Source organism: Syngnathus floridae, chromosome 11 (genome assembly GCF_059516105.1).
Source record: "Syngnathus floridae isolate MCC-2025c chromosome 11, RoL_Sflo_1.0, whole genome shotgun sequence".
In the NCBI taxonomy this organism is placed as follows: domain Eukaryota; kingdom Metazoa; phylum Chordata; class Actinopteri; order Syngnathiformes; family Syngnathidae; genus Syngnathus; species Syngnathus floridae.
Genome location: NC_142423.1, coordinates 8,965,353 through 8,991,838, shown reverse-complemented (window position 1 = coordinate 8,991,838; position 26,486 = coordinate 8,965,353). Strand labels below are relative to the sequence as shown.

Below are 26,486 nucleotides of genomic sequence, written 5' to 3'. Positions count from 1 at the left end.
GTATCGAGATACAAAAGACACCTTTTTTTAAGTTTTGCTCCAGTATTTAGTTGATTACACACTGATGAAACTAATTAGTACAATCAAACGACATTCAATGTGTAATGAGTACAGAAGTGGCAATATTTGTTTTATTGCACATGAAAATAATACCGTGACCAAGTAAATTGATGACTACACAATTTGTTTTAGACCTGTTTTCAAAAACCATGAAACATAAGTGAACATTCAGTGTGTGAAGGTCACATATTAACTATCAAAACACCAATAATTGTACATTCAAGGTTAGAAATTTTGTGGGAATAACAGTTAGTGGAAACTTGTCAGAAGATGTTTTGGTCTTTTCACCTCAAAACTCTTCCTGTATTCGTTCATGATGTGCAGGGCTGATGTGAAACATGATGGCTGTGACGTTCCAAATCTCAAGATTTTTGGTTCCTTAGATGCTCTCGTCATCACTCATATCCCAAATCTGTTAAAAAACAACATAACACATTAGGAATCCAAATTTTGTACAGAAATTGAATGAACTACCTCATTGCCGCCGCCATCTTGAGTTAGCTCGAACATCATAATTCAGTTCAAATTTGGTTATCGAGTGCTGACTAGGAAACCAATGAAATAATAATGAACTGAGGAATGTGAGGAAAAAAAACACCAAATAGAAATTTACTACAAATGTGTTTTAAAACTATAAAATGTGGAAACAGATTGTGTTTTACTTCAGAGCATTCTAATGTAATTACAATTATGACTGAAAGCTTATTAACAGGAAATGAAAGGAGCATGTGACACACACATACGCACATACACACGCAAGCACCAGCCTCATTGGCAGCACTGCGTCAGTAAACAAAAGTGGTCTTTTCGTGGCAGCAGATTCTTCACATTCCCGCTCTGTAAGACGTAATTCACATACCTCTAACACTGCCTGGAATGTTACACACACGCACACACACATTTGACACATCCATGCTGCATTCCTTAGAAAGTGCTGGTTTAAACCACGTAGGATTCCAGTGCAGGCCTCAGTGGGGACGAGCAATTGCTCCTTAACTTTGAGGAAGGCCTCATTGCATAAATTTGATTCTCTCGTATTGTGACTTATGTGCAAAAACATGCACTCAAGACAGTGAAAAAATAATAGTGCATTAAATTGCAAGTTTGAGTGAAAAAAATACTTTTCAAAATCATCCAGCCTTAATATGACATGATACATAAAAATGGCGGCACTCAGAACTATGGAGTGACCCCGGAGGCGGCCACACTGGGGACACGGATCCTAACTCATGCGCAGGAGCCACTTAGCCGCGGGGCATCACTGGGACGTGGTTTTGGTGTGCGTGGTTGGCTCCAGGCTGCTGTGGTTCCCTCACAGTGTGGAGAATGAGGACAAATTCATATCAAAGGACAACAGTGGTGCTGGCCAGCCGGCATCAAAAGGATGACGAGCAAAGAGCTCTTTGAAAGGCGGTGAGCCTCTCTGGACACCCGCCATGCTGCACTCATCCATGTGTATGTGACTGCATGTGTGTGTGTAATTTGCACAAAATAAAAGATGGGGGGGCGGAAAGTGGGGTAAAGGGGGAGAGGGGTCTCTTATGTAACATTGAATAGGCGCAGTAAAGTGAAGCCAACAAGTTGAGTGGGCCAGAATATGTTAACACAGTGGTCCCCAACCACCGGGCCGCGGACCGGTACCGGTCCGTGGGTCACTTGGTACCAGGACGCCAAGCCGCACAGAATGTTTTTTTTCTTTTTTTAATCGACGATCAATTAATTCGGGTCAAGAGACAATTTTCCCCAGTTGAGCCCGCAAAGCTAGCAAAAATGAGTAAGAATTTATTTTGAAAAATATAAAAAAAAATAGGCGATTCTCTCCCAATTACATCCGTGGGTGTAGCTGTGTCTCTTGACATAGGTTAATTCAAGGTCAAGACGCTTGTCGCGGTAATGTGACGTCACCCCAGTCAAGCTCGTTAAGCAAGCAAAAAGGAGCAAGAAACAGAAAGGAAAGCTTCTTCGGAAAGGGAAAAAAGCCCAATGAGGAGACGGAAGAAGAAGAGGTTACGACTTCTTAAAAAAGGTAAGCTGCGTTTAAAAGAAAATGTCTGGAGTCCTACTCAAAATATGGATTTATCGCCACAGGTGACTCTGCATATGTGGCGACAGGCTAGCATGCTAGCTAACGAGGGAATGAAGCCTTCAAAACTGCTTCGGCACATTGGAGACCAAGCATCTTGCATTAAAAGACAAACCTTAACCACTTCGAGTGTCTGCGAAACAAGCTCAGTGCTCCCACAAATTCAACGTAATTGTGAGTTTTATTTTTATGTGGTTTATACTTGTTTTATGCCAGTCGTATCATTTTATTTCATTGTATTTATATATTTATCATAAATGCATTATTTGTTTATATAAATGTGTTATTTATTTATATAAAGGCCGGTCCGCGAAAATATTTCTGACACGTAACCGGTCCGTGGCGCAAAAAAGGTTGAGGACCACTGTGTTAACAGATAAGCGAGTGAAATGACTTACAAGCTAATATTTGTTAAACACTAAAATGCAACACGCATGCAATGGGGAATCTGGTTGGCCGTAGTAAAACAGCAACATAACAAAACTTGGTCTATATAAAATGTAGCTATCCCACTTACTAACTAAATGTTGGTTGAGTGTTTTTTGTTTTTTTTACACAAACCAACTATAAACTAACGAATAAGCTAGCTAGCTATCCAATCTTAAATGTAACCGTACTGTGGCATCTTTATTTAAAAGTATACACCAGTTTACAAGTAGCAGAGTTACAAGCTGTTCCAGAGACACTTTTTTACTTTGTGTTAAGAGCCAAGATTTTACATATGCCAAGCCTAGATAGCGACAGTCTACATACTACAAAGTAAAACCGCATCCCACTCAGGTTTTAAGTGCCTTACAAGCATATTTGATCACAATCTTTGTCACGGAACAAATTCAACTCGGAGGCTGTGCTAGCACTATAAATGAGAAGAGGAGGGCATATAAAAAGGACACACAAATAAACACGCATGCTTAGAGAAGATTGGCCGGGCTGCCATCGAGCAGCCATCTTTAAATGCAAAATGTGTCTTATCGCTGCTACCCGGCGGAAGTTAAAGACGCTTCTCTGCTAAAGCTGCATGTAATGTGTTTGTGTTTGCCATCAGCTCTGCTGCTGCTGATATCTCAGCATCCTTAATCCCGAGATGGGATCGGACACATGAGCTGTTTACCGGCCAGTTTATCACCATTGATTATTGGCCTCTAAACAAATACGATGGCGTCTGGAAACACTATCCATAATGTTTTGTTTTTTTAATTTTGTCATTGTCAATTTTCAGTCGACAGCAAATGGCAAAACGACTAGAGAAATTATTTTTGATAATCAAACCCGCAAGAATGAAAGGTCGCAACGTGTACCGCAATGCTTCCAGTGTGAAAAATCTACAAACAATCGGGTACAGTAAGTGGACTTTGCGTATATGGCGGTGGGCCCTCGGTGGGTGCGCAACTCTCTGACACAACCGCTGATGGGCTCGGCCATTAAACACACATCTGCTTTACATATTAAAAGTGACACCAAAGCACAAAGTGGAGCTTTCATCATGGAGACTGGCTCCATGTAAGATGCAATTAGTGGGCCACACACACTGATGTGGTTTGTGCTACCTACCAAGAAGGAAAGAGGAAGAAGGAGGATTTTTTTTTTTGGGGTGACGCAAAAGAAACTGAGACGATGGCAGCGTTTTCGGTTTAATTGACATGTTTGAAATGCTGCAGGAGAAAAAAAAATGAGGACAATACATATTGGTTTTGGAGAGAATAACATGGGCCATGCGGTATGGGTGGTGTGGCCGATGTCAAAGCTTTGATTAGCAGTGTGGAAATATGGAAAAAGCAACAATGGAAAACTATTTTTAGGGTTCAATATGCTTTTTGTGTGTTTTATGACTCTTTCTTAGGAGAACTTGATGAAGTCAAAACATTGCCATTATAGTTTTTGAAATTTAGTATATTATTTTTATTGTTGTGCATGTACTATACATATTTATATATTTTAAAGCATGTAAAAAAGATAATTAAAACAAGTTGCCTGTAAGGTACTAGTTAGCCCCAAGGGTAACATGACTAGTTTGCCCAAAAAATAATGACCTCATGTGGTCTGATGTGACATTCTGACTCCCTGAGTGGTATGGCGGGAATCTGCAGTGTGTTCGGGCGCTGTTTAAAATGGAGTGAGACGGTCAAAGGTGAGTCGCTGTCTGAGACGGGTGACCTGCAGGTCACAATGAAGCCTTGTGTTGCAGGTGCTTCTCGCAGCATCGTGTCATGTGGTCAGTTTTTCTCCACAAGTAGGGTTAAAGCAAAGTGAACACAATTGGCCAGAAATCCAACATAACTCTTATTTTTCTCTGTTTGGCTGGACTGACTCACCAAAGAGTCATAAGCGTCCCCCTCCTTGAAATGATTACTCGTCCATTTCCGCCATGGATTGTCCGTGGTCCCTGCTGCGTTTTCATTGTTCCTGGCCTCATTAAGACCTCTCAGGAGGGAACACTGAAGGGAGTGCACGACCTCATCACAGGGACAGGAAGAGGAAGAAATGGGTGTGGAGAGAGGAAGAGGCGGGCCCAAAGAATAGCATGACCACCGGGTTAAATCTGGGAAGTTCTGATAATGTCAGGACAGGAATATAATCATGTTTGACCATAGTAATAAATTGGAATTTGACCAGAATTTCTCTGGAAATTTTAACTCGATACTCTGAATGTTTTAGAATCCTGCTTGTATTCCGGCAATAGACGGAGCTGAATTATTATGAGTTACAGCGGAGGTCGGTGTTGGTGGTCTGCTTCCATATTATGGGATACCCAAGAGGTTATGGTGAAGGGCGGCTGACGTGCTGGTGACACAAGAGGGAAAGTGGTGACGTTTTACAGCACTTTTTTTTTTTTTTTTTTTTGGCTGGGAACAGAGCCCGTGAGCCAGTCCCAGCAAAGTCACATAGCCCCATCAATACCCCCCCTTCCCTCCCCCGCCCGTGTTTTCATAAACTGGGGTTAATCCAACAAAGCACCAGCCCAAAGATCCGAGCTGAACCGCATCATGACGGAGCAAAGACAAAAAAAAGTGTTGGTCTAATCTTCACATATTTGCTCTTCTTGTCTATTTTGTACGTCGGGTCCCTCCCCCCTCCTCACCTTGGCTGGACTCTGGAGAGTTATAGAGGCCAGCTACAACAACAAACCGAGTGGCTCTCTGCCGGGTGTGGTAGCCTGTGGAGCAACAGCTGAGTCCTGTTGTTTCTCCCGGGACTCCGACAGACATGGACCCCCTTTTTTCCCCTCAATGTCACTTTTCCTGAAATGTTTTACTCTCTCCAGTGGGTCACATGATGCCCTTACTCTGAGACGATCGGACTTCAATTTTGATTTTCCTCTGCTTTTACAAATTGTGATTATCAATGAACAAATCTGAATTGCCGCTATTCCGCTTCAATATTAACTTCAACACAGGCTGAACTAAGAGTTAAAATTTCTCCAAGGATCTTTTCTGAGATGCCTCAAGACTTGTTGACAGTTGCGTCATAGCCTTGTGTTACACAAAAGCCAGAGAAAAAATAGCATACGGTGAGAAAAGTCAACGAGCAGAATAGCTGAAAGATCCACAATTGGCATTGAGTGGAGAGTATGAGCGCTACAGTCTTGTTTCTTTTGTCACACCTCGTAATCTGCCTGGTTCCCATGTCCCTCTTTCCTGTCCCTCTATCGGGCTCCCCACTCCTCCGGTAACTTCTCTGACACGCTTCCTGTACACTTGAAGGTTATCAACACATTTTCTGAGTCATATTCACCAACGTCACAATTTTAACACCTTGGTTACAAACTAAATATTTACTGCCAGAGTTCTTTTTTTTGTTCTTCTTGATCTGTGAGCAAGATTGCATGACAACGTAACTTTGAGGAAGTTTGAAAACTTTTTTAGGAGCCAATTTATTCTAACTGGCGTAGGCTTTTTTTTATATATATTCAGGCTTTCAATCACAGATTAATCAACTTAAATCCAATTTGGATTCATCTGTAAACATTTTGAAAAAATAAGTGGCAGCAAATCTCAATTTGAGTGTGTTTAAGAGCAAACAAGCGTGAGGCCTCTCAGTTGCGCTGTGGTTGGGCAATATTACTTTATGTGCAGCGGGCCGCACGGTAATAACAACTTGAGAGACGGCGTGTGTGCAAGTGTTGCCAGTTGAGACCTGCCCTATGTTTAATTAGAGACATGACTCAAAGCCAAATGATGTGTGGTCAGATGAGCAATGGCTGGAAGGACATCCCCCCCCTACATAAAAAGCACATACAAACACACACACATACGACAAAACCCCAAATTATGAAATCCCAAAAGCCTTTCCGTCGGTGCGATGTTCTAAAAAAAAAAAACTTGAGGCCTTCAAGAGAACCAAAGCTTGAATGAAGCTTACAAGCCTTGACAAAAAGTACTGTCGCAAAGTTCCTGGTAAACCACAAACGATGAGAAACAAACAAGCAGTCGGTCTTCCACTACAAAGGCTCTTTGTGCCACTATTTTAGGATCAAATCTTTTTTTTTAACTTTTGAACTATTAAGCATTGTTTGAAACAGCTACAAACGTAACCAACTATCCATATTGTGCTGTTCTTTTTTTACAGAGATAAATTCGCTCAAGGTAATTATGCCTTACGATGTGTATCTCCTTGTCTCTGTCTGTTTAGGTCTATGAAGCATGCTGTGTGTGCCCGTGTGTGTGTGTTCTTCATTGTCGATTTCCTAGGGCTCGATCCTATCGCTGTCCTCCATGTGCTGGACGGAACAGTGCCCGAGGAAAGAGATTAAGAGTTGGCATTGTGACCAATGTGTGTGTGTGTGTGTGCCTCCCCTCCAAAAAAGCCAATAAAACAATGCCTCTATTAATAATAATTTCAAAAAAATCTTATATTACCCATAAAAATTTGATTTGAGAAAATCTACTTGAAATCCAAAGACTCTCTGTAACTTCCATTATTAACCCAGGCTAAACTTGGCTCTTTCCCTGACACCACTAAAATATCAGTCTATCAGTTTAGCTCTTTCTCATCCATGACACCAATTACTACTTTCTTAGTAACCAAGGATTTGGCGCCAAATTGTGGCAAATGAATGAATTTAGATTAGCGCTCAGCTGCTAACAAGCAAAATGGAATAAAAACATCCTCAGCCAAAGTTCCTTAATGTACAGGAGCATCACAAAGAACCAATGCACAACTAAAATAGATTTTTGGAATAGTGCTGATATGCAAGCAAAGATAAAGATGGATCAGTGCTAAATAGAGAAGTAAATTATGCCGAGTGGTCCAACCACGTCTTAACGGCTCTTTCTGTCCGTGACTTTGGCCGGCCAGCTGCCAGTCCGGAAGAAGACATCTCACTGGGCTTACTGGCGCCAGTAAGCAGGAGCCATGTATAGGATACATACTTTCCTCATGCGTGTGGGGGGAAAAGATGGCTTTAAGGGTCCTGTTTATGAAAATAACTCATCTATGATTGATGATAGTAATTCTGTATGAGCGAGGGACAGCTGCTGTCGGTGCCAATGCGTCCCCTCTGCCCTCCACCCGCACCCCTTCATGACACCAACTACCATGGATGGATTTATTCATAATAAACAGAACAGTAATAATTAGCTAAAAAAAAAAAAAAACTTGGTCTTATTGCCTGCTGGTTATAACGTTACTGTCCAATGAAAAACATTTAGAGCACTTTCATCGTTTCATTGATTCATTTCAGTAACAGTCAATTTTACAGACCCCAGCAAATAACCAAAATGTACCCAGTAATGGCCGCTTCAAATCAAAATGTTTTTTGGAAGGCTGAGGTTGTTTTATGGCTTTTAGAGAGACTTGTCGATTAAATTGCTGATTGCAACTGGCTTTAAGATGTGAATTTTTGAAAAAATGACAGCGACGACAATCAATGAATGGTTGCAGCCTTCAAATGAGAATAGCTCAGCGAGGACCAAATTCTTTGCATTGCATACCTCGACAGGGACCGAATAAAAGAATGGACTCTGAGGAATGATGACATCGTTGCTTACCTAAGCCATGACACAGAATGTGTGTTGCCTAATGCCTCATGTTATAGTTTGGAAACAATCTAGACTCTTTAGAAATATACAAGTTGATGGAATAACTTATTTAGATTTTTATTTCATGCTATCAAAATAAATAGATAAGAAATCAATGAATGAAAATTTCCACATTGTCCAATATTAATTAGCATATAATCCAGGGTTGCCACGGCAACTTCTGTTCTCACTTGTTACTTTAGTATGGCCATTGACAGCTATCAAAGTCAAAGGTGCATTTTTTTTTGTTTTACCAGAGCTAGCAGTCAATGTCAATTTATCAAATAACAGGAATCTGTGATTTCTTCTCGACTCAAATCTTTGAATAGCTAAAATGTTCAAAACCTTTTCTGTGAAAATCGATTCCATCTAAGTGGGAGGCTTGCTGCAAGTTAATACAGCAGCCACCCAGGAAGAAGACGAATATAATTACACTTGACAATGGCCTCCATTGTATGCCACGAATGTGCAGAAGTTGAAGGATCAAGCAAGAGGAATCTAGTTGAAGATAAAAATACAATCCTGAAAGGACCGTAACCTTTGAGCAAGACAGAATTGCAAAAGGTTAACGAGGCAGGTTTTTAAGTCAAGCGCCGACTGTCATAATGTTGCTGAATTTAGATTTACCCCCCCACCTCAGGGTATTGTACTGAATGCAGAATCTATGTAAAGAAAGGAAGGTGGACTATGCATGTGCATAGCAGACATGTATTCCCCGCGAGTATTTATTATTAGCGTGGCGAGCACGGGATCGTTTGCATACGCACATGACACCAAAATACACGCATGCTTCGAAGCCATGATACAGAATGCCGGTGGCATGCGTGCTGGCATGCGTGCTATGCTTGTAGGCAATACACAGAAATACAAAAGCGGATCATTCCGAGAGAAAGTTCAAGTCGCAGCAAAGAATTTCTTCATGATTAAACAGGGTATACTAACAGTATGCCGGAAATCATGGTTCTGTTGGGTTCCCCATTGTGAACCAATGCAAAACGTAGTAGTTTGTGTCTGACAATTAGAACTATGATTAACATAAAAAAAATAAACTGTTTGTAGTGAATTCCCATTTGTTGCCCTGCAAAACAAGCTTTTTAAGTCGGGGGCGGAGCTTAGTTTAGCCTGGGTTGTTTGCCGAGAGCCTACACTGCATGCATGTAATTTCACTGGGGAATTTTTCGAAAAATCAAATCTGTAAGTCATTTAATTTCAGGTTCATGTTGCAAGATAAGCTTGAAATGTGTTTTGGATCAAAGTTTGTGGGATAGTTATAGTGTAAACTATTAATACAAGCAATTCTAAACAGTTTTTCTCCAATTGCTAGCATTTTTTTTTAGTTGTTCCCTACTAATTGTGGTGAGGCTTGGTCGTAGCATATAACTGTAATGTTCACTTTAGAGAGTAGCGGTTTGCACTGTATCATACTGAGAAGCTGTTTCTAATATTGTGGTTATCATGTGTCGACACAAGAGAGTCAAGACCATCCAAGGACAAAATTTGAAATTCAAAACTTAAAAACGAGTACGTGTGTAGGCTGCTAATGAAAAGGCAGCCCTAATGTGTTTTCTCCATCTGGTAATAATTGCTGCATGTAGCAACCGTAGCTGTGTTTGGATAAAGCTTTGACATACATGGGGCCCTCTGACGCCGCTGAGTGTGTGTTTGCGTCGGCGTGTTTATGTGGGCTAGAGAGACAGGAAGAGGAGAGCCTGAGAGCGCCGACGGCCAGCAAAACTAAATCAACTTTATCGTCAGCAGTTGTGTTTTGACGTAGGGGAGCTGCGACCGGAGTAAGCGTAGGTGGGCTTGGTGTCCTGCTGCTCCTCCTGCTCGGAGGTGGAGGGGTGGGGGGTGATTTAGTGGCATGCTATTATCAAACAACCGCTCACAAACACATCTGGAGATTACCTTGGATATAGTGACGCAGAAAGTGATGCAACTTTCATTGAAATAGCTTTAATAACAGCCATTGTTGTTGCATAACTGTAACTGGGAAAATTATACAAGTTAGAAAAATAGAAGATTTAATCGCTGAGTGTTTGTGTGATGGTTGCAAATCATGTTAATCTTGACTTCAGAATTAATGTTTGCGTCCATTGAACAATGGAAAATAGAATCCGAACAGGAAATGACGACTGTATTCAAAGGGGGCTCGCACATGTCAGCGGACCAAACTGAGTGACAAGTGAGACAGTCTTCTCAAGAGGTCAACATGGCCGCTCGGGTCTTGTGACTTACTGGCCGGGGCCCGCTTTGCAGGAGGTGGCCGCAGAAAAAGCGTCTTTGTATTGTGAGGGTCATTTGGTCACGCATCCTCTTGTGTGGGATAACCACACACATACACGGAAAGATTCATGGTAACCAAAACAAAACAAACGTCTACTGGAAATGACCAAAGGAATATATTGTAGGAAACCAAGAACTCATCTTTCTGATGGAGGAGGACGTGACTCATACCGAATGCTACGTGGATCGATGAATGAATGAATAGAACATACACAGCATGCATGAAGTGCGATTGTTAGGAGACAAGTTTTGTTCGTACCCGACTCTAATTTCAAGGTCAATCCTTTTCTCCGTTGCAAAAACACAAAACAAGTCACAACAATTTAAGGCAGCACAAGCTTGAATAGTATGACGGCTGCAAGGGCAAATTGAGGATGGCGCGCGAGATATAAAAGTCAGCGTACTGGCTTTAATAGGCAGTTACAGCCCAGCGCTGCGGTCCAACAATAGCGAGGCAGTGACTGTAAATCAAACTTTTAACTCAAAGGCCAAATCCAATTTAGACGGACTCACTTTTTTTTTTCTCCCCCCTTTAAACCTGAATGATGCAACAACTTAAGAACACACACACGCACCTAACTGGCCGGACGCCAGACCCACGGCACACATTTTCCATCCCAGTGAGAGCTCCTAACCGAATCTCCACGGGTTTGCTCTCACAAAGGCGCCATTCACACACACATACGCGAGCGTTCAGTCTAAACGTTAACCAAAGTTGAACTCCTCGAAAAACCCTGCAGTGACCGCATGAAAAGCACTTCTCAGGTTACCGTTCGCTCGAAATAGGCCCTAAGTGCATATTACAGCCCTCTGGTGACGTGCATTAGAAAAGTTACACACGCATACGCACACTAGCATCTTTAAGGAAAATAAGAGCACATACTAAGAATTTTTTTTTTTTTAACATACAAATGAGTCACGCAGGGAACGCTAATCGATTCCTGTAGAACTACAACAACCATTTGTGTGGAAGGAAAATCCAAAAAGCTCTGAAAAGGATTTTGACATGAATTATTCCGAACCTTGTGAAAAGGGTTCCAACAATAAAATAATAATAATAAAAAATAGCCATCCTGTAGGATGAGATGGTTAAAAGGTTCAGAGCCCTTAATGGAATGGCCTCTAATAAGCTAAATTTGTTCTCAAGTTCCATGAATTTGGCTAATGTGTTTACCGGAAAGACTTGGGGTGCTTGTGGGCTGAGCACGAAAAAAACAATCACTTCATCTTCTGATTAGGCCACAGAGACTCTCTCTCATCAAACAGAGAGGAGAAAGATGTTAGGAGATGGAGAGAAGGAGTCCCGAGGAGGACGGAAGAGAAGAAGGTTCTTTAAAGTATGTTTTTTTCTCTTTCATTGATATCTTTTGCCTCCTCTCCTCGCTCCTCCACCTCCGTGTTATGAGTAGGAGTCGGAGAGGAAGTACGTGGGATTTTCCCACAGCTTGGCAAGACCTGACCCCCCCACCCCTCCACTCCTTCCCCCTATTTTTGTCTCCCCCCTCTTTCTCATGTCAGAGGGGAGTCTTGAGGAGAAACACTCATATTCCACCGCAGAGTATTCTGGGATGTTTCTTGGAACTTTACACCGCTGGTTTCCGCAGTGGCATATATACTGTGTGTTGTTGCCACGACAACAGAGTGAGGCAATGCAGCTATATCTGCCTTTGAAGCTGGCTGTCATCTTATGGCAGCTATCTTGCACAAGCCACTGATGAATATTTAACCTTTTCAACGACCTTCCGTTTAGTCCAAATATAATTCGTCTCAATGGGGATCAATAATGACGACAATGATGACAACTTTGTGGTGAGAGTGTGTTTTACCTCCGCCGCCTGGGTCTCTTGGTGTAACAATGTCAATCCCGTAAGGTCCTCAAGAAAAGAGTGTGAAGAATTAAACACCTTGGACAGGAAGTGGAAGCCTTCTTTTTCGTAGTGGTCCAGGACCTAGACAAAACAAAAACGCACAATGTAAGCGAGCAAGTTTTTAATCCAGTTTATTGCCAAGCTAATGACTCAATTTACTGGCATCTTTTCAATCTTTATTTTTGTCCAGACATGTTTCATGAGCTTTTTTTTCCCCGTTAATTTTGATTAAAATAAAAAAAGATTACTTTTTTCAAGTTAGTTCTGTGACAACTGTGAGTTTTTCTGTCATTAACAGAGGAGCACTAACAATTTAGCCCATGTGTGTATAAGCCAAAATGTATTTTATTGAGTTTGAAAGTAAATAGTGGATGGAATATGATTTGAATACATTATTTTAGTCATGAAAAACTATAAGTGGACACTTTTGGCAGGGGGGGGGGGTTGTCAAATAGGGATTAGTCACAGATCAGTCCCTTTAAACGCTACCTGCACTTTGCAGGATTGCTATTTTAATTATCGACTTAACAGTGAGACGTTTTCCTGCTGACTAGACACCTTCTTAACTGCTGTGTCTATTAAATGATAACATAAGCTAAGCCCCTAAATTTTGTTTTTCCCTGAACAGTTTCTCCTCTCATTTTTTTGTGTCACACATTCTCAGCCCATGATCTTTTTTTGTGTGTGCAGACGATGAGCAAACACCTAGTGACTCAGTGGCTTTGACTGCCTGTGTAAATGTACATATGGTCTCCACGGCACGTTTGTCGCTGGCTTTGAAAACACACAAACTATGCACTGACTTATTAAGTAACCACGAAAGCCTCGGCGGATTTCAGAAGAACACAGGAAGTGAAAGGCCATAAACAACATGTGGTGTGAGACGCTGCAAGCACGGGGTGTTGACTTCATTAATTGAAAATGAACAAAATGAACAAGATTTTTTTTTTAAGCAATTTAAGGCACGATCTGTCTTGTTGTTTCTCACCATGTGGAAGTCATATAGTCAATCATCATATATAGCAAGTAGAGCCAACTAGGGACAAAATTTGAATTTAACCATGGAAAACCCCTACAAGTTCTAAGAATAGAGGTATCATATTTGGTGGTGTTAGCATAAGTAGCTCATAGTAAAGGCACCTGGCATCATTTAAAACGAATCCACATCAGTGGTGTTTTACTTTGCGTCGCGTAGTTTTATTGGCATGCGGTCCAACATAGAGTAAGGAAGCACGCACACACGTACACACGCACACACGCACACACGCACACACGCACACACGCACACACGCACACACGCACACACACATAGTGAAAAAACCCCAACTCTACATGAACTGCTCCAACCCAGACAGGGGCTGAATTGTTTTGTTTCCATAGTGACCTGGCAGGACACAGCTGACTGCCCCCCCCACACACACACACGCACACACATACACTCGAATGAACGGCTTGCTGATTGGACACACAAATGGAGTGGGGGGGAAGCGGGGTGCAGAAGGAGCAGGAAAGAGCCAAAAGTGTAAAACTGCAGATTGAGATGTGAAATTGTATGGAAAGAGGACCCAAAAAAAAGTGGGCTCAAAGGCAACACAGGGACGGGAAAGCGTGTGGGTGCGATTTAAAGCAAATCAAAATGGAACCTTTTTTTGTCTTTTTTTTTTCCTCCTCTGTCATGTTCCTGATTGTTCTCGACTACACTGGCTGGTACTGTGCTAATAATCTCATCAGTCACAGAAACGAGACACTTAGCAACGTAATTGGAGAAACTTTTATCCCCCTTTCTTGTGGATCGCGCTTCACATGAAAGTGTGATCGTTGGCTTTATGACCTTTTTATAGACACAAAGACCGCATTGAGATTGGGGGATAAAAGGGAGACTTTGGCGAGTCTTTCACTTCCTCCCACTGTTTCCCTCTTAACACCCGAGCCACGTTTTCACCAGGCCGTACAGTTTAACTCAGTTCGGTCAGTGTCCATAGCTGCTTGATGTTTTTTTAATTTTTTTTTTTTTTAACAAAAATGTGTGGCCTGAATAGACTCGTACACATTTCTGCCGTATTTGCATAAAACTCAGATGTCATGCACGGCGAAGCAATCAATCAAGCCCTTCCTTCTGCATGTCATCTTCAGCGTGTGATGCAACATATTGCAACGCTGCTTTGTTCGAGACCAAATGGCAGGACTATAGCCCGAAAACACACAAGCTTGTAAGACAGCCGTGAACATCGGTGAGACACTGCCCCTTGATTGAATTCCCAGCTTTTCTTGGCATTCCGCAGTCCTCCAGGAGCAACATTTCAACACACGCTCTCTTGACTTTACAGCAAGTAGGAATTATGGGAATCCCCCCCTGCAGCACCCTCTCTACACACACATACAGACAACACCCCCACCCCCTTCTCATTTCTGCATTTTGGGTCACACGCCATGTTTAATCCTGATGGGACAAGTCAAAAACAACACCGCCCACCGTGCTGATGTAAAGTAGTTCTCAATCTTCAGTTATAGGTGGATGAAAGGGAAGGGTGGGGAGTGTGTGTGTGTGTGTGTGTGTGTGTGTGTGTGTGTGTGTGTGTGTGTGTGTGTGTATGTGTGTGAGGGGGGGCCAATGTTGTGCCACTTACAACAGGCGAGCAGGCGGTGCACTTGTCGAAGGCCAGGCTGGCGGGCAGGACGTTGTCGAACCTGGAGAGGAAGCCGCGGATCTGAGGAGAGAGGCATCAAAAACTAAACTGCTTGCTGACATTGTAAACATATCAACACACATTACATTTATATCCACGCAACTCCTGTTAAAATGTCACGGATATATTTAGCCAGGCAATAAATCCGGCGTTTGAAGGCCTCTGGAGCAGCTTCAAATTCATGTGCATCCCATGGTTGAAAAACATGCGGAGGGCGTTCTCTCGTGGCAGGGATATGAACAGCACTTACTGTACATTCTTACACAAGCAATCTTATTTTGTATGATTTAAAAATAAATAAATATTTTTTTAGAAATATTTCAACAGTATAATGTCAATATTTTTTTCAAATAAATAGTAAAATTATTTACAATATTAATATTAAGCTGAGAATAATAGAAATAGACATTTTACCCCAAAATAAATTCAAAAGCAAAAAAAAACAACAAAAATAATCATAAAAAGTATTGTTTTTAATGGACATTTAGAGGATGTAATAATTTGATAAGACTTATGAATATAAACTACCTCCTCAAACGCATAATTTGTACCTTCTTCACATTGCCACAAGAGGTCACTGCAACATTACAAAACTAAGCTCCTTTAAGCCTTGCCTGGCATCGCGCAACTTTTAATTACAGAGGAAAAAGAGCTGGAAACATTTGCCACATCACCTTCCATCCTCATCACCACTTATTCAAACACACGCGGGAGTACATATTCATGCCGTTTTCCTTGGACACCATGAGCAGCAGATGTGTCGCGCAAACGGCAGAATTTGTCAGTGTGATGAATACAAAGTGATGATGATGCTGCAAATGTCATGTGAGAGAGTTAACACCTGAACTTGTTGCAAAGAAGCACAGCTTGGCTATCTACATACACAAAATCATCTTGTACTCATTTACAAGGTGAAAAAAACGGAGTCTTTTAATTTAATTAGACTACTTTTAATTTGGCTGGTTTAAGTTTACAAGATTTCACTTTTGGAGGTTTCACTGTTTTCCTTAATGTGGTCGGATTTCAAAGTACTATAGAAGTGCACTGCATCATCATTGAGAGTGTGAGGAACTATATGAGGGCACCATGTTGTGTTGAACAGTGAGTCCTTGGTACCTGATGAGGAACAAGGCCCAGCGACGTTGGAGGTTCATTCATTCGGTCGTCGCTGCTACTGGCTACCGCATAGCCTCTGTGAGATGAGGGTGGGAGGGAGGGAGGGAGGGAGGGAGAGAGGAGTCATCCATCATGTGAATACCATGCAGTGATGATGAGCAATTTGGAACAAATCAAACACTGCCGCCATGGGGAAAAGCAGCACTAACGAATAAAAGGTCATTAGCACTTGCAGAGCGACGATGCATCAGGAATGTAAAAGCCGCAAGTTGACGTTTTGAATGGTACTGAGTAACCTTGGCTACGAGATGCAGAAAAAAAAAAACATGGCAGTATAAGTAGAGCCACGAGGTTACGGTAAAGGACTCAAAACTTTATATGCAAGACAAGAAAAGCAAATATATCACGTTTGCTTAAAATTGAGTTATCACACCTCAGATGCATTCACTATGCAGTAATTTAAATTCACGCTACAACCACATTGTAATTTTCCACCAAGAATTGCACATCAGACTATGTCCAATTTTAGGACCTGACATTCACATTCAGTTGACCAAAAAAGGAGGGGAGGGGGCAACCATCTTAATATTTTAAGAGATTCGCCGTTAATATTGATTAGCTGTCGGTTTCAGTTTGGAATGTACTCTGCTTCTCCATTAAAGTCAGCTGAGATAGACTAATGGGGATAAGCAGTATCGAAAATGGAATTAAATAGTTAATGACATTTATCTATTGGAAAATGACAACCGTTGAAAATCATTTCAATGTTTGACTCAAAGTTTGTCACATCTTAATCCACAAAAATAAAGGTCATGATGGGACAAATAAGATACAGAAAAAGTAATACACTAATTACATATTTCTAAATCCGGAAAGCTATTTCAATTCTTTCATATGAACATTTACGCATTGAAAAAAAACAACTTAACACACAATACACAGCTGTCATTACTTTTGTTTAGGAGAACGTTGCTGTGGCAACTGCGCTCACCCTTCACTATGCTGCAAAATGGACACCATCATCTCCACTGCCAGGGCTCCTGCAATCATAGCCAGGCCTGGTCGGCTTACAGTGCACTGCTGGTCCAGAGTCCGATCCCGGGTTGACTATTTTAAAAAAAGTAAATAAACGATTAACCACCGAGATTAAAAACGTCTATTTGTATCAGATACTACCTATATTTCTTGCACGCTCACTTTTATTTCTTTTTGCTCAATTGCACTTCCCTTTGATAGCTCCCCAGTTATGGGACATTGTGATTTCCTATGAATGTTAAAGATGATATTTTTGAAAATGCAAGATTTGTAGAAACAAAGTATTGCGTATGACTAGGAAAAATTCAGAGTTTTAAAAAAAAAAAATCCAGAGTTAAAAAAAAACAAAAAACTACACATTGAGTTATGCAAGGACACACGTCAGGGTGATGGACGTTCCCTAAAACGGCACGCGCACATGTGTGTGGAAGGAGGGCAAGCTGACACATTTTGAAAAACAAAAATTTCTGAATTTAGATGAATGCATTACAAAATAGAGAATTGCATTCAGAATTTAGCCGTAAGCCTCTTAGAGTGATCATAGCAGAGAGCAGCTGAACGGCACCTACAATTGAACACAGCCTTCAATACCTGATGAGTGCGCTCTCTAAAATGACTCATACTCATGCAGTGAGGGAGGAAAAAGACCAAAACAGAAAGCATCAGTGGAGCCTAAAGAAAAAAAATAAAAAAGGAAAAAAAGACGAAATTCTGTTTCAGCTTCACAGTGGGTTGTTATGTTGAAAGGTATAATCTGACTTCACGTGGTCACTATAATAAGCCTGCACGAGGAATTTTTTTCTAATCGCACCAAGCGGGGAGCTGGCAGTTTCAGAGCAACAAAACGCGCTTGTGTTTTGATAAAAACAGCTACCTGTCAAGGTCAATGAGTGCGATGCTTTGAGAAGTAGCAGAATAAAACATATCATCTGGAAAGTCGTCTGGTTGAATAAATACAGGTTGAATTTTGCAGAACTGTCATCTCAGTTCCTTGAATAGCCTAAAATGCTAAACTGACACACACCTCATGACAAAATAAACAGTATGTGCTTTGTGTCCTTACATCTCCTGGTGCCACAACATCATTGCAGAAGTAGCAGCCAAGCTTGTGTCCGGGAATGTTGGAGAACAGGGAAGATACGGGGACAGAGGACGCCGAGCCAGCTGGCGTGGAGGACGAAGAGGACGCGGATGAACAGGAAGAGTCCGCGTCGCCACCGCCATTTTGGCGAGCCTTCTTCAGGCCGTGGCGCATCACCACGAACGTGTCGAAGCCCAGAGCAGCGTTGACCACCAGCTTCCGAAACAGACGGATGACAATTTGTGAAGCAACAATATTCACCCCATCATGAGCTTTCTCACAAGATTCCATCCTTACCTTCCTCTTACTCGCAGCGATCACGGTGGGCAGCCAGCGACTCTCTCTTGTGTCCATTAGTAAGAAGACCACATCGTGTTCTGAGATGAGCTTCTCCAGCTGCTCCACATCTTTTTGCGCCTGGGCCAGAGTGGCTTGGGAGAAGTTCACCGGGTGGCCCGGCATGGGAATGCTCATGTTGAAGCCCTCTGCGTTCTGATGAAAGATGGAAAAGCATGGGTTTAGTTGAGGTAAAGTCAGGGAGAACATCAGAAATGTCAGGTTTCCATCAATGATTGAGCAACCCAGTGGAAAATGACTTCCCTGGAGGATGCCTCTGACTACTGACTACAGACTACTGGATACTCAAAAACACAACCGCTGGGCCACACAGCAAAAAGAATAAATAGCGCAATTTTTTTTTCACATTATCGAATCTCTATTATCAAGATTATTTTATATTGTTTTTAAATGACCAGTTTAAAGCACCTGTACTAAAAACTTAAGCGTAGATAAACATTTTATTAAAATATTTAACTTTAAAAAAAATGAAAAACAAAAAATCACTCAATCAACCAGAAAAATAACATAAATAAATGAACTAGTTTATAGTCTTGATTGATAGTAGGCATGCAAGACCAAAATATAGAAATGATCCCCCATGGAAGTGGCAGTGGCTATTCCAGTTCCAGTGACAAAGCAGTGCAGAAATAAATACACATTAGCAGCAGCATAAGCAGAAGAAATACCCTTCTGAGTGAGTCATTGGCGTGGGAAGCTGTTGGGCCTTCAACCTCAAGCTGACTTTGACGCAAGCACTGCAAAACCTTCAGAGTTGGCTGAAGTCCATGCGGCATTTCAAGTCGCAAGACGATCATTCAGATCAGGATGCAAAGTGCGTGTATGCAATTGTGCTTTTGTGTTAACGTGGCGACTAATGCATGTGGAAGTTTGAGAGTCACTGTTGATAATTCATACTAGGATTTTTTTTTAAAAATATTTTGACACATATGTTAAGGTTTTGCTTGTTTTTCGGGTTGCGGCTGCTTCTAGAAGAAAAACAAATCTGTAAATAGGCGAACACGACTTCTACCTTCCAGAAAAATACAGACATCACTTTTTATCTATAGCAACCTTTCAGGTCTAATTGCAAATTTTGTGGATTTCATTTAACTTTGATATTGCAGATTTGGCCTCACCATCCTCTGGGAAATTAATTTGTCATGTCAGACAGTGAGTCATTATGGGAATAGAAAAGGTGACCAACTCTGTGCTTAATGAAATTCACTTTCAAAACTTTAAACTGAGCATTGCCAGATAATGCTTAACAATATACTGGATTACCAAAAAATGTACACGTGTAGATCCAACTCCAGTATAGTTTGAACTTTAAGGCATATTTTTCCTGAAAAAGTTTAAAAATGTGATTTAAAATGCTCAATCTAAACTAACTGTTCAGTTCTCTTTTCAACCAGAGAATAGAAAAATAATCATTCATTATAAAGCAAAGCCACACGCATCAGCACAAAGCTGTTCCTTCATCAATATTCATTTGAACTTTTTTTTTTCAATTGACACATTCTTGACAGTACCGAATGTCCTGTCGGATAGAGCTCATTAAATAAAAACAATGATGCACTATCAAGGATTAATTTATATCACAAGGCTTTATCTTCTGCATGATGTAGCCATCACACCTCAAATAGAAGCAATTGTATTATTCATGTTTGCCAGAGGTGGGGGGTGGGGGGGGGACACTCGACTCGAGTCACGTGACTTGAAGAGTCAGATTCAAGTCGCCAGTTTTAGACATTTCCTTGGCATAGGGTGAGAATCTCAAAAGCGGGCGCAGTCCATACAGGATATAGATTTGATTCCAAACTCAGTTTTTATTAATTTAACCTTTAAGGTGTAAATCAGATTTTATTTCTCCAATATATGTTGTGAGTGAGCGAGATGGTACGACTTGAAGAAAACAAAAGCAATGACTTGACTCGACTAACTTGACATTTGCTTGACATTTCAAGTTTACCACTTGAGACTAACCTCTGATGTCTACACATTTCAGCATATGTGGTCGTAGATATTACAAATCAATACTCTCCATATATTTATTGTGGATATTAACTGAACTCACCACACCAGGAAAGATTTTGGTGAGTCGCTCGACGGCGGCTATGGCTTTGGCTTTTCCACCTCCGAGACAATCTTCAAACTCATAGAGAGGCTGCCGTACCGGATTGGAGTAGGAGATCTTTGCATTGTCCACAAAGGTGATGCGTCTCACTCCCCAACCCTACACAAGGAAAGTATTGACTTATTGACTTTTTTTTTTTTTAGTAACTACGTCTATATATCTATTTCAGGCTCACCATCAGTGTCCTGGCCACATTGCAGCCCAATGTTCCTGCTCCCAACAGGAGACACTTGGTGCTGACTACTTTGTCCAGGTCCAATGAAGGGACCAATCTCCATCGCATCAGTTTCAGATTAAGATCGACTGATGACTCGGCAAGCCTGGAAGAGAAAGTGAGCACAGTTAAAAATCTTTTCTGGGACATTCAGCTTTATGGATTTTTTTTGTATTTTATTTGTTTCACAATATTACACAACCAAGCAAATCTTTTGTTAATTATCCATGTCAGGAAATGTGGTTTTAATGGGTAATCTGAATAATATAATATTAGTGGAATATGAATTAAGCAGCAAAATTGACCCGTTTTTATCCATTTCAGGGGGCGGCCATTTTGCTACTTGCTATCTACTGATGAATGACATTACAGTTAAGTATGGGCTTTATTATTTTATTCTTTTTTTAAGTAATACCTTTTGGGGTCCATACATTCACTGAGGTTGACCATTCGGGGTCCCATCGCTCCCTTGGCATTCTTTTCCCAACCAACACTCTTAGGACATGCTGTAGACATTAACAAAAGCAAAATAAACAAGATCTACTTGTATATGCGACAAAGAGAACGTACGTACGACGGACGGCAAATACTTTTGAGACTTATTTCATTAAGCCAATTATGAAGCTTTTTTCCGAGAGGCAGATGAGGTAAACTCATCTGAACTCATTGAAAATCTTCACAGATGACTAAGTGCCACCGCTCCCCTCCCACAATTATCATTTCATCCATCGTTTCCCTTATGCATGAAGGAAGTGAAGCGTAAAATCATGCGTGAAGACATTGAACCATCCATATTAAACACCCCTTAAAATAAAAAATTGAGGCTTCATTCCGATTACGAATGGAAAAAAAACAAAACAACAACTTCTACTTAGAATTTTAAAAGCCACCGACCAAAGGCAAGCACACTGTGCTGGTTTATATTATTTAAAACAAAAAAAAGACAACCCTTGCCCCCCAAAGAGATTACCAGAGTCAGATGGAAGTTCAGGTAGTTTGACGTGAAAAACGACACTGTGTTGAATGGAGCGGCTTCCCTGTAGGGTTCTGTCCCTAAAACATAGCACCTCGACTGTTTCCACCTTTGCACCCCTAACACAAAAAATAAATGCAAAATTAATCAGCATGCAATGTGAATTGTTTTCCTCACACATTGACAAATTCTCACCAGGGTATTAGCCAAACAAGTTCACATAGCAGTAGCGCATTTTCCCTAATATGGTTCTGAAGAGCCACTTTCACAACACAACACTCAAATTCAAGGGAAAAACAACTTGGCAAAAATGAGACATTTCTCCCATCAGCAGAATAAACAATTATGTTTTAACGGTTTGCTTAGGAAGACGTGGGACAAAATAGATGACGTTTGCTTTGGCTAAAAAGTGCCCGTGAGTCAGTGATTGCAGCAAATGATTTGAAAGGTTTACACTTTGGGGGGGGGGTGGCATTTATGAGCTGGCAAGAATCTGCTATAGTGCCACTGGCCCACTGTGATAATTCTTAAATATCATCTCATTATGGCCATTAAAAAAATCGCTTGCACAAGAACGTCTTGTCAAAGTGAATGTGGCCAGGAAAATGGTACAATCAAAAAAGACACAAATTTACCGCTGGCTGGCTAAGAGGACCAGTAGATTCCTCAGAGGCCATCCTGGATGTTGAGACAGAGTACACGGGTCATACACACCCACAGCGACCTAGAAAGTAGACACCGTAAACAGGAATGTGTATAATATTCAGCGTCAGGATGATGGCAAAAAAATATTTATAGACAAACCTTTTGCGTGCCAGCGAAGAATGACCCCCACTCTGCTAATGGGGCCAAGTGAACGGCGTCATCCGTATACTTCATTAGGAAATAGGGAACCGCAGTGGTGTTGCCTTTGATACACAGGCCATCATAGGCCTCCTGCAAAGCTGAGATCTGAGGCAGAGACACATTTAGAGGCTATAAATAAATAAGAAAACTTTTTATGATGTATGGTGGCGAGATCGAACGAACCCCCCGCTGCTATATAGCTATCCAGCAAGAGAAGGGCAATCATGAATAACTTATACTTTTTAATATCCATCATTTAATAAAGCGTAATGAAATGTGATGCATAACGGAAGAGGCACTGAGGAATTTTATTGATTTCTTGAATATTTTTTTTTCATTAAAAATAATGAGCCAAGGCTGTACTGTATTGCCCAAGACCTCTGTGAGGACACCAAGTTAAAATATAGTCTGCTGATGGCATTTTTAAGGACCTGTAAAGTGAATTTAGATATTTGTGTCTAAACATATTTTAGATGTTTGAAGGGAATGTTGAATTATTGTGTTTTTAATCCAAATTTGGAAGGCTTCCTAACAACTTCTCTGTGGTGTGTCAAATTGGCAATATATTAATTTTCACTTACAGACTACAGATTATTATGAGTCTATCTCGGGTTTTAAATTACAAAATAAATTACACGACGGGACGTTTGGACTTTTTTAATCTTCTATGCCACTATGAAATCGTAATAATGCAAGTGCTGATATACAATGTTGATAATTCCAACATGAATTTGGTGTTTGCGCTGTGACTGTGATGTCAGTAAAGATGGATAACAACAATGGCAAAAGAGGAACAGTGTGATCATAATCACAGAAACGGAAATGAAATTTCTGGGTGATTGTAAAATTGCAAATTTTTACCAAGCTAATAAATAATATCAACCTGCTTTGCTGTGAAAACCGTTGTCAAGACAGAAGGCTCCTTTATGAGCTTTATACCCTCTGGGAAGCAGAGAGCGGGGAAGCAGAACCAGTAGTAGAAATGGTACTTCTTCAAATCCTGGTGCAAGTTGAAAACAAAAGTGTTAGCTAACCTTAAACTGCATGTGACATGTTACAAAACGCTGATTGCACATACCGCAAATGTCAGCAGAATAAACCGGCAGAGGATCCTCGGGTCTGTGAGCGCATCTCCGGACTGTATGGCAGCCCAAAGCTACAAAAACAGCATTTGTTAAGGTTGCTCGTTTATGTTCCCTACCTCTGATGTGCAGTATTTTACCTCCTCGGACTCTCTGTCCAGCAAGGCCTTCTTGTCAGTACTCTTGAAGGCATCCAGCGTGTTGGTGTTGTACAGTTTCCCAACAGCCTCACAACAATGGGCAGGTGTGGACCCATCTCTGTTGTTCAAAAATACAAAGAGTGGTTTTCTGACATTAATAATTGACAGTTTTGATTGAACTGCACAAAGGTGTGATGTCTTTGTGATACTGAAGTGAGGCTTGACAAAGTAGATTCGAACGAGGCTTTTGGTCAAAGAGGTTATGACAGTGCCATCTGCTGCAAAGCCCACTTGACTGTCAATCACAGTTAAGACACCTTTCATTTACAATTTGGACCCCTCTTCATCTGTTCAAATTGTTGCCATCTGGCTCTCTTGGCTCAAAGACAAGTCCTCCAACTTACACATCGAACGCACTGAATTCCAAGGTCAGACGGGTGGGTAAACCAACTGGATCGCCTGAATGAAACACAAGTGTTGAGGTGTTTATGAAGTTGGCCATCCCTGATTAAAATGTTTTATTGTCACAGAGAAAAATACACCGTTTGATCTGTATCTGATGATATTTTGCATCTCACCATTGTAGTAGTACCCCTTGATGCATTTGGGACTCTCGTCCAGCCTGTAGTCATTGAGTTTTCGCTCCGTGAGCTGATGCCAGAAGCCTGCCTCCAGCGCGCTACTGAAGGGTGCAAACTGCAGCTTGAGCTCTGCAGAGTTGGATGCCGCCATCAAGACACTTTATGGCTACCAAAAACAATTGACACATTAGTATCAACACCGACGCATCAGTGCATGTGTCCAATTCATGACTGAAACCTCATGTCGGTGCAAGGAACGCATTAAGAAAAAGTCACGTGACCGTTTCAGCTGCTGTGTCACTCATCACTATCTGCTACTGAATTATTCTGTTCATCACAGTTTTCACTGGATCTATTTAAAGTATAACTTTTATTAATTAATTCAACTAAGTAACTTTTAGTTTAAATTAGTTGTTTCATTTTATCAATGTCAAATGATAGTGCTTTTGGTTGGACTGAATTGTCTGACGTTATAAGAAATACTCAGTGCGAGAATAAACACAGATGTAGAGGCATTTTATTTTACAACAAACCCCGCACAGGAAAAAGATTTTTTCAGGATATGCATAATTGATTTGCCTGATTTTATATCTTAAAATGATTAAACCGAGAATGTCGTTCTTAAATTAAAATGTGTAGTGAACAATTTTAATATGCATTTAGTGTTATTCCTTACCATCAACGTCGTTTATCTTTTATTTAAATAATAACCCGCGGGGTTTTAATGCTAGATGCAAAACTCCATCGAATATTTCGGATTTTTTTTTCCACCTACTTTTAGCCAACGATCCCTAAAGAAAAGTCTCACGCAACGCTTGTGAATGGGTGCAGCACGGTTAGGCGAATAAAACCGCCTTGCATTCTCCAAATGTTCTCATGTCAAAAGCAGCCAAACAACGCTGTCAAAATTGAAGCCTAAGCTTGATCGTTTACCTTGGAGATCCTCGCTTCCGTGTTCCTTTGGTCACGTGATTACGCAAGGCACCACAATACAGTGCATCATGGGTATAGACGTCAACCGAATTTAAAACACGAAGGTTGCCGAGTTTATGGTGCGTACATCATTGAGTAAAATACAAAAAATAAAAACGTTAACACGAATGCACAAACGACAAAGAAGGAGAATACTGACAAAAAGCTGTAGGTACGGGTCTTTTTCATTGTGAAAGTGCGCACAAGTTATAAACACTGTGCATCCGCGCGATCACTGCTGTGCAAAGCAAATCGAACTAAACGTTGATAATCCCGTTCAACGCTACCGTCAATTCAAGACTTGATATGAAACATCGCTGTGGAGCATTGGGGTCCAACGTTCCGGAAGGAGCTGTTTTAAACGAAAACGATCCAGGAAGTTTGGGGAACGCTGCAGGACCAGGTGAGTAAGGCACCGTCGAAAAAGTACACTGCTGAATTAAAGCGTAAAGAGAGGAATTGTTATCATGCGTCTTAATAACAACGTGTTTGTGGCATGTTTTGTCAAATAATTCCAAGAATCAACCATTTTCACAGCATAAAGCATTTTTCTATAATATTATGATAATATGATAAATTAATTTCAAATATTGCATCATTTTTACCTCATTACTATCCTGTCAGAGATTTAATCACTGTGATAACAGCCGATGTAAAATATGATAATGTGCTCAATTAGAGCCTGATTGAGCTTCCTGCAAACCAAATATTGAATCAGCACAAATTAGGTTCAGGCTTCAAAATGACTGGGAATATAGTTATATATAGATAAAATAAAAAATCTCTGCAATGAGCTGCATACACATCCTTGTATTGCGTTTGTTTTTAAGTTGATGAATAACTGTAAGTCTACAGGAATGTTTTTGTTTAAACAATTTATTTTTGTTATTTTATTCATACAATCATTATATTTAAAAAAAGTCATCCCCCCCCCACAGAAAATGAACTGTAGCCAAGTCATTAAAGTTTTAG

The 26,486-nt window shown here is 40.9% G+C and overlaps 1 protein-coding gene and 3 long non-coding RNA genes across 7 annotated transcripts in view; 3 read left to right on the top strand and 1 right to left on the bottom strand.

The window, feature by feature from the left end:
- Window positions 1–9: 9 nt before the first annotated feature.
- Window positions 10–25,932, bottom strand: atg7 (ATG7 autophagy related 7 homolog (S. cerevisiae)). Of its 4 annotated transcripts, none has more exons than XM_088389260.1 (19): window positions 25,802–25,932; window positions 24,540–24,708; window positions 24,366–24,420; window positions 23,962–24,079; window positions 23,818–23,895; window positions 23,623–23,739; window positions 22,698–22,844; window positions 22,529–22,617; window positions 21,891–22,012; window positions 21,336–21,426; window positions 20,882–21,026; window positions 20,647–20,805; window positions 18,531–18,725; window positions 18,216–18,449; window positions 17,109–17,224; window positions 16,118–16,193; window positions 14,942–15,022; window positions 12,273–12,395; window positions 10–472 (listed from the first exon to the last, which is right to left on the bottom strand). In XM_088389260.1, the coding sequence occupies exons 2-19, from the start codon at window positions 24,691–24,693 to the stop codon at window positions 440–442; spliced, it is 2,133 nt and encodes a 710-aa protein (XP_088245386.1). In that variant the 5' UTR covers window positions 24,694–24,708; window positions 25,802–25,932; the 3' UTR covers window positions 10–439. The 4 variants fall into 4 exon arrangements, with proteins under 4 accessions (XP_088245386.1, XP_088245384.1, XP_088245385.1 ...); XM_088389258.1 differs by having other exon boundaries at window positions 25,476–25,896; XM_088389259.1 differs by lacking the exon at window positions 25,802–25,932 and adding an exon at window positions 25,318–25,460.
- On the top strand, window positions 1,928–20,251 carry LOC148390908 (uncharacterized). The gene is made up of 3 exons (XR_015861231.1): window positions 1,928–2,086; window positions 2,149–2,317; window positions 18,244–20,251. It is a non-coding gene; the product is annotated as an uncharacterized LOC148390908 (long non-coding RNA).
- On the top strand, window positions 20,274–25,208 carry LOC148390907 (uncharacterized). The gene is made up of 3 exons (XR_015861230.1): window positions 20,274–20,782; window positions 20,876–21,038; window positions 21,245–25,208. It is a non-coding gene; the product is annotated as an uncharacterized LOC148390907 (long non-coding RNA).
- The window catches only part of LOC148390903 (uncharacterized), a 38,378-nt gene continuing 37,403 nt past the window's right edge, over window positions 25,512–26,486 (top strand). The window contains exon 1 of the long non-coding RNA XR_015861229.1: window positions 25,512–25,917. This is a non-coding gene — a long non-coding RNA (uncharacterized LOC148390903). The remainder of the gene's footprint in view (window positions 25,918–26,486) is intronic.

What these genes read in the sequence shown, in the direction of transcription:
- atg7 (XM_088389260.1), bottom strand. Translation starts at nt 24,693, where the DNA reads ATGGCGGCATCCAACTCTGCAGAGCTCAAGCTGCAGTTTGCACCCTTC. An exon ending in CAAGGGGTACTACTACAATG is followed by an intron (nt 24,421 to 24,539) that starts GTGAGATGCAAA and finishes TGTTTCATTCAG; the next exon opens with GCGATCCAGTTGGTTTACCC. An exon ending in GAATTCAGTGCGTTCGATGT is followed by an intron (nt 24,080 to 24,365) that starts GTAAGTTGGAGG and finishes TTTGAACAACAG; the next exon opens with AGATGGGTCCACACCTGCCC.